This window comes from Aotus nancymaae, unplaced genomic scaffold (assembly GCF_030222135.1).
Source record: "Aotus nancymaae isolate 86718 unplaced genomic scaffold, 86718_ANA_hifiasm-v0.15.2.pri h1tg000020l, whole genome shotgun sequence".
NCBI classification, from domain to species: domain Eukaryota; kingdom Metazoa; phylum Chordata; class Mammalia; order Primates; family Aotidae; genus Aotus; species Aotus nancymaae.
Genome location: NW_026988432.1, coordinates 61,514,215 through 61,524,434, shown reverse-complemented (window position 1 = coordinate 61,524,434; position 10,220 = coordinate 61,514,215). Strand labels below are relative to the sequence as shown.

Here is a 10,220-nt window from a genome sequence, read left to right as displayed (position 1 = left end):
GAAAAAAAAGAAAGAACTCTTACCCTGAGGCACAGAATGAGTTTTTCAACAAAGTAAAACAACATTTCCTTCCTTTGGGGTAGAAAAACTGGCAATGCTTAGTGGCTTTTATCCCCCTACCTCTGTTTCTCTTTGATACTTTATGTTTTGAGCCCTTGAGGTTGGGACTAAAAAAAACCGAACCACTCCTCCTACGCCACACCACCCCTCACTCTGGCTATTATGAAAAGCTTCCCATTCAAGACTTTAGTCTCTGATTTCACGTTCATGTTTTAAAATTCTGAAGCCAAAAATCTGAGTGTTTATTTTCTAAATCAAGCTCAGTCTCTTTCTGAAACAATATATTTCAGCCTAGAAGTCTACTTGTCTACTATTGCTATAAAAACTGGTATAAAAAGGAATTACTGACTATGAAAACCATCAATTTCAATTTCCAAACTTTATTATGCTACATAAACATTGTTAGCTTATTTAAAACGCTTTTAACTCTTTTTATCCTTACATTTATCTGGCAGTAACTTAATATTTATAACTATTCTCCTCCACCCCCATTCATAGAAGAGAATGCTGTGTGTTTCACCATCTTCCGCTCCACCTCTGTGCCCAACCATTATTCGAGGTGATTCAACAGTCCCAACACTTCACTCTCAAGGATCTTTTTACTTCCAAGACTATTCTCAAGACCTTATTGTCATTCAGAAGGGCTATGCATCAGAAACTTTAAACTCAGAAATCCTGCCTGCAGGCCTGCTAACCTTACTTCTTTGTTTTCATCAAACTAAACTTTTGACATCACAACCTCTAGTCCAGAATGACCTTTTATTTTCTTCCTTTAAGAGAGTTTCTTTTGGCTTAATTTCCTTCTATCCCTGATTTGAATCTGTGTTACACTGTTCTTGCACTGTCATAAAGAAATACCTGAGGTTGGGTAATGTGTAAAGAAAAAAGGGTTAATTGGCTTGCAGTTCTGCAGATTGTATAAGCATGGAGCCAGCATCTTCTCAGCTTCTGGGGTGGCCTCAGAGAGACTTTACTCATAGCAGAAGGTGAAGCAGTAGCAGACATAGCACATGGCAAAAGCAGGAGCAAGAGAGAGTCAGGGAGGTGCCACACACTTTAAAATAACCAGATCTCCTGAAAACTCACTCACCACCTTGAGGACAATACCAGGCCATGAGGGATCCGTCCACCCCATTGACCCAAATACCTCCCTGTCACCTCCAACACTGGGGATGACAACTCAACATGAGATTTGGAGGGGACACAGATCCAAACTATATCTGGATCCCACGTGTTTAGTGGCATTTTCATCTGTACCCTGATTTCATGTGATCACACCACCTGATACCTCCACAGATAAATATCTACTGGCTTCAGCTGGGTCTCGGTGTTCTTCCCTCCCTGCTCCTCTCTGGACTCTAAGCTACTTGAGAGTACACCAGTGTCTTATTCCTCCAAATCTTCAGTATCTAATACTGTTTGTAGCATATAATAGGGGATCAATAAATGCTTGCTGAATAAATTAATGAAGAAAAGGGTAATCATTATTCTTAAAATAAGTTGCAAACATATTATCTATTTACTCATTTGTCAATCATCCATATTGGCTAAATACAATAATCCAAAATGTTGAAGAGAAAATGAAATTATTTTAGATTTAGAAAATATGTTTTTTTTAATTAGGAAAAATCGAGTTAGCATACCTTTAAAATTAATGCTAGCTCTCAAAATATTCCGTTTAGGATATTCTCACCCATATTTTTATTTACAAAAATATATAGTGTTATAAACCTATTTTAGATCAAATTTTATAGCAGTGTATTATATAAAATAAAATGCATCCATTATAAGTGTACAGTTCTATGAATTTTGACATTTTGTAAAATTTCACATAAATTGCAGAGCATGTACCGTACTCTGTTGCATCTGGCTTCTTTCGCTCAGCATGCTTTCGATATTTATCTGTGTTGTTGCAGGTATATGCCACAATCTGGGCATCCATACACAGGTTGATGGGCTTCCAGGTTGTTCCCTTTTTGGCTCTGATGAATAGAGCTACTGTTACCCATTCATGTGTAAGTCTTTGTGTGGAAACAGGTTTTCATTTCTCTTGGGTAACCACCTAGGAGTGGAACTAAGGAGTCTTATGGTAAGTGTATATGTTTTCCAGAATGCTTGCAAACATTTTACATTCCCACCAGCAATGTAATAGAGTTCTAGTTGCTCCATATCTCATCAACATGACATCGTCAGTCTTTTTAACTCTCGCCATTCTCCTGGGTAGGTAATTAATACTTCACTATGGCTTTAATTTATATTTCTCTGATGGTTCATGATGTTGAGAAGTCTTCATGTGCTTATAGGCCATTTGTATTGTATTCCTGTTGTGAAGTGTTTGCTCAAATATTTTGGCAAGTTTTAATTTGGGTTATTCTTATTGAGTTGCAAGAATTACAAACATATATGTCAGATATATGTTTTGTGAATATTTTCTCCTAGTCTGTGGCTTGCCTTTTCACTTTCTTAGCAGCATTTTTAGATAGCAGAAATTTTTAATTCTGATGAGGTTCAGTTTATCAATTATTTTCTTCTATGACCCATGCTATTTGTGTCTTATCTAGACAATCTTTGCCTACTCTAAGGTTGCAAAGAATGTCAATGTTATCAGTTGATTTTTAATAGAAGCTTAAAAGTTACCAGTTAGTCACTATTGTAATGATGTTAGCTATCATATTCTAAAGAACAATTCTTCTCCAACACTGAAATCCCTGTGCAGAGTACCATGACTCTCGCCAATTCTGCATGGAGCCCTTGAATAAAAATGCAGAGCTTTGAACAATTGCTTTAAAACTGATAAGTGTTACCAAAGGTAGTGATTAAATTTACTCTCAAACATACAGCCTAAGTGAGCAGGATATGAGAAGAGCATTCAGTTTCTCAATTTGGATTGTATTTAGGCTCTCCTCTTTGTGATACTTTAAAAAAATTATCTTTTTTCTCTTTCTCCTATTTTTTCTTTTCTTTTTTTTTTTTTTGAGATGGAGTCTTGCTCTGTCACCCAGTCTGGAGTGTAGTGACGCATCTCAGCTCACTGCAAACTCAGCCTTCCGGGTTCAAGCAATTCTCTGCCTCAGCCTCCCAAGTAGCTGGGATTACAGATGCCCACCACCATGCCTGGCTAATTTTTGTATTTTTAGTAAAGATGGGGTTTCACCATCTTGGTCAGGCTGGTCGTGAACTCCTAACCTCATGATCCACCATCTTTGGTCTCCCAAAGTGCTGGGATTACAGGCATGAGCCACCATGCCCGGCCTTCTCCTATTTTTTTAAATATCCTTTTTTGAGTATCTCAGTATACATCTTTTCTGTCTTTTATATATTTCTCCCTTATGTATGCTCTTCCTTCTTTTTGTTTCCTGCCTCTTTTCATTCTCCTTTGCTTATTCCTTTTCCATCTTTCAACTTCTCTCTTCACTTCTTTTCTTTCCATTATTCTCTTTTAATTTTAACTATTGTTTCTTCTTAAATTGACTTAGTGTGGAAGCTATAAATAAACATAGATTTATACATTCAGAATTTATTGGATAAATTTTTATAATGTCTATTCATAATTTTGAATGTGAGTTGAGAATTAAGTTAGTTGAATGCTTTATGCTTCTCCTTATAAACTAACCATATAGGTTTTATTTTGAATGTTGTCTTCAACTAATTTTCCATCTCCTGTCATCTAGTAAAATAAATAACATCATTTGGTGATTTGGGAAAAACCTTGCTACAAAAATGAGCACAGGTACATAGTTCTTTGGTAGTGAAAAAGGTCTTTAAAGGCATATTTTTCAAGAAAACATTCATTTTTCATAAACATAATGCAAAATATTAACTATTATAATGAAATTTTTTCAATAAGAAAGTTTTGCTGATGTTTTACTTTCAGAAAATATAGCTCTTTTATATTCTCTTTTAAAGCATCCAGCAGGACTCAAAAACTGCTCATAAAATGCAAACCTACAGAGACATTGTCCTATACTCTTCAAGCCTGCAATACGCTTTAGCATTTTCTATTTTTTAATGTAGTGAGTTATTTTTATTTCCCATTCCTCTGTATCTTACCTTCTATCTTTGTTTTTATTTTCTGTTCATGCCATTTCTCTCTATATATGTATTTTTACCACACTTTTTTAGGTCTTTATAGATTGAATAGCACAAAGATTAGTTTTTCTATGTCTTCTTCCTTATTCAGTTTTTCTATTTCCGTCTCTCTGTATACCACATTCTGTCATTCCTTTTTTATATTTCTGTTTTATTTCACTTCTGTGTCCTCCTTAGCCCCAATTCAACATCTTTTAGCAGCTTTTACAAAAGGAAAATAGTTATTTTCCATCATTTTATTTCTGTAATCATTGAAACCTATAAGCCAAGACATTTTGGAAACAATTTTAGCTTAATGCCTTAAAATGAAAATGCCTTTTTTAAAACCAATTTCAATGGTCCTTAGAGATGCTAAAATTATTTATAAATGTAGTGGATTAAATGATCTATTTAAAATAAGCATAGAGTGGAAAGAATCAGGGAATGGCTGGAGTCAAGGTATGCTACAAATAACTGGGGTAGTGGGAATGTTTCAGAATGGGTTTTCAACATTTTTTATTTGCTTAAACTCTAAAGAGAAAGTAGAATAAATGAATATTAGAGTGAATGGATAGAAATTTGGGGAAATCAGAGAGTTGTAGCTCTAATCTGCCTATGGTGATTTCTTTAGGGTCTCCAATTTAATGTTTATATATCATGTGAATTTTTCATTCTACCTTATAATGTATCCATGCTCACTTTTTAATTTAAAATGTTCCCAAATCTCCTAGTAAAATCATTGGTTCTACAAGAGACTTTTTCCTCCTGTGCCTTCTTATTCATTCAGCACTCTGTTAAGTATCTCAAGGAGAAGTGGTGCCCCAGTTTGATAAGCTCAGCACTGTAGCAAAAAAATTGGGGTATCTGGTGGAGCTTGTTTACTATCTTGCTTCCTATCACTATTTCCAAAAGTGACTAGATATGACAGTGCTAAAAGTCTGAATGGGTAGATGGTGGTGGTAGCTGACTCTCTGATAAATGGCTGTCTTCAAATGCAATGGACTGTTTGAGTAGAGAGTGAGCGATTCTGGGTGGAGGTGTTTAAACAGAAAGCAAAATATTATTGAGAACCTCATTGTGGGATAAGACTGGATAAATGGTCTATCAAAAAGAATCTGGTTCTTATCCTAGTAGAATAAAAGGAGACTTTCATTTTCCTATCAGGCATTCTATTGTTAAATTGATCATTTATATTAAGATGTAAAGACATAAAAAAATCTAAGGTGGGGGGCAGTGGCTCACACCTGTAACTTCAGCACTTTGGGAAACTGAGGCAGGTGGATCGCTTGTTCAAGACCATCCTGGGCAACATGGTGAAACCTCGTTTCTAAATAATGCAAAAATTAGCTGGGCATGGTGGTGTGTACCTGTAGTCTCAGCTACTTTGGAGGCTGAGGTGGGAGGATCTCTTGAGCCTAGGAGGTGGAGGTTGCATTGAGCCAAGATGGCACCGTTGCACTCCAGCCTGGGCAACAGAGTGAGACCCTGTCTCCAAAAAAAAAAAAAAAAAAAAAATCCAGTAGCATTATTGGGGTTCAATAAAACTAACAGAATAATAAGCCAATAGTAGTAAACATTGGAGATAGTACTGTTGACTGTAAAATTTACTAGTGAAATAAATGAAACTGTAAAATAGAAAAATCATTGAAGTGCCTTGGTTTTATTGGAAATAAAACAATAGTTCTGACTAAAATATATGCACACAAAAACTGGATTGGAAATATATTGTCCTCTGGCTAGTGGTGTTAGGCAGAAAAAAATGAAGAGATCATGGGAGGAAGAAGGGCAGAAAAGAGCTGAGGATGGGGCTGAGAAGAGTTTTTACAATTTTTATCTTTTTTCTGTTTTTGACCTGTTGAGCTGGATTCTTAATACCTCCTATTGCTGCCGGAGACTAATCAAATAGCCCAAGGAGCCCCAGGACCATTTTCAGGCATTCTTTCTTTCTACTACCATCTTGGCTACTGTTTATCTAGGGTTTCTATGGGAATCCATCTGGGTTCTTTCTTTGTTTATAACTCAAAAAGACAGGCCAGACACGGTGGCTCACGCCTGTAATCCCAGAACTTTGGGAGGCCCAGGAGGGCAGATCACAAGGTCAGGAAATTGAGACCATCCTGGCTAACACGGTTATATTCTGTCTCTATTAAAATACAAGAGATTAGTTGGGCGTGGTGGCGCGCCCCTGTAGTTCCAGCTACTCAGGAAGCTGAAGCAGAAGAATCACTTGAACCTGGGAGGCGGAGGTTGCAGTGAGCCAAGATTGCGCAACCGCACTCCAGCCTGGCGACAGAGTAAGACTCTGTCAAAAAAAAAAACCAAAAAAAAATGAAACTCAAAAAGATAAGCTCTGAGGTTGGGAAAGATACAAGTAATTTCCTTCTTTTTAAAATGCTGATGCCTCTAATACCTTGCTATCCAAGTTTACTCCATAGACCAGCAGCATAGACAGAGCTTGTTGGAAATTCAGAATCTCAGGACCTAACTGCTTGTATTTGTTCGTTTTCACGCTGCTGACAAAGACATACCCAAAACTGGAAACAAAATAAGATTTAATTGGACTTACAGTTCTATATGGCTGAGAGGCCTCAGAATCATGGCAGGAGGCAAAAGACTCTCCTTACGTGGCAGCAAGGGGCAAAAGAAATGAGAGAAGCAAAAAAGGAAACCCCTGATAAACGCATCAGATCTCGTGAGACTTATTTACTATCCAGAGACTAGCACGGGAAAGACCGGCCCCTCATGATTCAATTATCTCCCCGGGTCCCTCCCACACCACGTGGGAATTCTGGGAGAATTCAAGTTGAGATTTCGTGGGGACACAGCCAAACTATATCACTACTGAATCATAACCTTTATTTTAACGAGATCTCCATGAGATTCTAATGCACGTTAATGTTTGAGAAGCACTGATCTAACACATTTGGTTTGCTTTCCCATAGGGTGTACTCTACTCCCAGGGTGCCAGTGATTTCCTGGAATGAGTTTAATTGAGGCTGTGCTCTCTCTTAATTAATCAATTAATCCATTTCACAGCTAATCCTTATAACAAACCTTCAAGATACCTTAATCCTTATATTGCAGACGAGACAGGACAGGTTAAGTAACTTATTTAAGGTCATGCATCTAATAAATGGTGAAGATGTTGTACCTGGGTCTCAGTCTGATGACTCTCAAGTATTTTCTTGTTGTTCCTATACTATATTGCTTTTCGTTGAACTTAACCATGGGTAACTGTTTATGTATTGGGAGATGAAAGCCCATTTAAACATAAGGGCTGTAAAAGAGAGCCCTTTTGAGTGTGTTAAAAGAAAAATGTCTTTCATTCAAAAATTATTTTAAATACTGTTTTGCACTTTCCATGGGATGAAGCAAAGAAGACAGAGTGAAGCACCATTGGAGAAACTTGGCGAAATGGGAGAACTCCATCCTGTCATGCACACACTTCATCCCGCCCATCAGCTGACTTGCATCTTGTTGCTGCTAGGGTAGGCCCCATATGTTCCAGCCTGTGTTGAACCAGGTGCTAAGAGCAGTACTGATTGTATTATGTTGAGGCTGTCCATATGCCTCCATGCAAACTGTAGTTCAAAAGCTGTAAAACTATTTGCATTTTCATTTTATCAGATGGCTTTGAACAAAACCAGTGCCAATAAGGCTATTTTGATGCTTTATATTTGCCAAAAGAGTGTAGAGCTTATGGCCATCAACCAATTATTAAGAAATACTTAATTTTCAGAATAGTTATATTTTCCAGGGATAGTTGCAAGTGAAGAAACCCCATAAAACACTGGATATGACCTTGATTACCTTTGTTCTTGGAAAACCGTATTTAGCTGGAAAAATTGTGGAGAGGCTGGAGGATTCTGGGTGGGTTTAGCTTTGGGTTTGTAACCCACAGGGACCTGTTTCAAGCTGGGTGACATCTAGTGTGGGCTGTGCACAGTGCACAAATATTACTTAGGTAATAGATACCTAAAATGAACAATGGATTAGGAGCATGAAGTGAGCATGAGGTAGTCCCAGTACCTTTAAGGTAGAACTGAGTGCCTGGTGGGGGAAGGGGATGCAGACAGTTTTCAGCTGGGTAAGGATAGGGGAAGAATTGATATTCCTTGATTGATCTCAGGGCTGTTCTCACACTTGCAGGGGGCTCTGTTGGCTCATCCTTGTAAAAGGTGTATGAGTTCTCTTTCCTCTGCCCTGGCCAGCTTTTTCTAAAGTGATGACCTTTAGAACCTTCAAGCTTAGGACCTTTCAGAACCGGATTTGCCACCTGGGAGTGGGGCCTGATAGTGGCGTCCTCCTTAGTGGCACACTCCTCGAGTGCTCCATAGTCACTCTGTCCTTCCCTACTGCTCTCTTCCTGACGTTATCAGAGGACTGGGACTCGCGAGAGAGGACTTACGGACCTCTAGGACCTATTAACTTGACAGCCCCGCCCCTCTGTTCAAGCCAGCCCAACTCGGAGAACTCAGAGTCATCCTCGAGAGTAAAGAAAGCTCTTAAGAGTTTTTTTTTTTTTTTTTTTAACAAACCTATTTTAAATGTCAGTCCAATATCCACGGGAGCGAGCGACAGCAGGTAATTAAAAGCAATTAGCTGTCCCCTGCTGGGAAGTTTGCCTTTCTCTGTCTTCCTCTTCTGTCCTTCCTCCTCGCGTGAAAGCGGTGGAAGTGCTTTGCTCCCTAAGCAGCGGTGTACGCCGCCGAGCTGGCACAGGAATGAGGGATGGACTGAGCGGGGAGTCGCTCTCCTCCCACCGCCGTGTTGGCCGCGGGTGCAGAGGTGCATTGTGGAGGCAGAGCGCGCCGCAGCGGCTGGAGCTGCGGACCCAGGATCTCGCGGCGGGAGCTGTCCGGGGTGCTGACCGTCCCGTCCGCCGCCCGCCGCCCGCCGCCCGCCGCCCGCCGCCAGGCGCCAGCCCTGCGCGCCCTCCTGCACAGGACGCCGCCAAGTCCGGCCTTTTTCCCATCCTCCGTCTGCCCGTCTTTCTCTTTTAATCTAGGGGCGTAGCGGCTGCAGGAAATCATGGTGTTCGCTCCAGGTACACCGCACGTTGCTTTTTCACCAGGTGCCCAGTAGGGTAGCAAGGTAGAGGACCGAGAGGAGAGGGAGAAAAGGCCTTTACCTTATGGCCCATCTGCGCGAGTCGGAGTTCCTGTCTGTGTTCGGGGGCGGGGGAGTGCCTCGGCGCGTCGCCTTCGCCCCTCTCCCCGGTCCCGCCCCAGCTGTCCTCTAACACCCTCCAGCCCTTCCTCGTACTCGTCCCGCTGCTCCTCTTCCCACCTAGCTCCTCCACACCCCATCCGAGCTCAGGCGCCTTGAGAACTGGGACTTTGGCCAGCAGCACGGGCACCTACACGGGAGAGAGAGAGGAGCGATGGGGCAGAGTGTAGTGGGCTTCGGGCTACTTGTGTGGGAATCTCCTTCACTGCTACTTCCCCCTCCGCAGAATTGGCAAAGTGACCTGGGTCTCCCTGGCCTTCGGAGGAGAAGGAGGCGAAGTGGGCAAAGCCAAGGGGAGTAGGACGAAGGGCAGAGGAGCGATACTCCTTAAGGAATTAGCCCTGAAACTCCAGCCGGAGGCTGCAGCACCGAGGCAGCTACTGCGGCGCCGCTGGAGGTTGCAGTGTCTTTTTGGAGCAGGCAGTGAAGGACCTTAGTCCCTCTGCTGCTCTCCGTGGGTACAAGTTGGCGAAGAGTCAGATTTGTTTGCGGTTGACCGGCTAACTGGCGTGTGCATGCGTGGGCATTTGAGTCCACCGTACTGGAGCAAGGGATGTGTATCAGGGAGGCCAGGCTAAGCGGGGAAGCGGGGAAAAGCGTGGTCATTGTGAACCTCAGACGCTGTTCCTAGGAGTAGATCCAAAGTATTTCTCTTTCATACATTTTAGGGTCTGTTTTCGTTAGACTGCCGTGGAAAACAGGGAGTGGGGAAGGCTGGAGAGGCCTAGAAGTCTCTAGCTTTGTTACGAGGGTCTTTAACTTGAAAGACTGGCATGCATTTGCTGCGGTCATGGGCCGCAAAACTTGAGAAGAGGAAGTCAGTCCCCTCCCCCTCCGTCTCAGGATGCCAGCTAGGGAGGGAG

General features: G+C 41.3%; 1 protein-coding gene across 2 annotated transcripts in view; it reads left to right on the top strand.

Annotated features, from left to right (window-relative positions):
* The first annotated feature begins 8,463 nt into the window (after window positions 1–8,463).
* Window positions 8,464–10,220, top strand: part of AKAIN1 (A-kinase anchor inhibitor 1) — a 52,528-nt gene continuing 50,771 nt past the window's right edge. The window contains exon 1 of one of the 2 annotated variants that reach the window (XM_021672404.2): window positions 8,464–8,712. In XM_021672404.2, the coding sequence (XP_021528079.1) occupies window positions 8,676–8,712 (37 nt within the window). In that variant the 5' untranslated portion in view covers window positions 8,464–8,675. Of the gene's footprint in view, window positions 8,713–9,089; window positions 9,176–10,220 lie in introns of those variants that run through there. The other variant, XM_012446894.3, reaches the window with a different exon arrangement.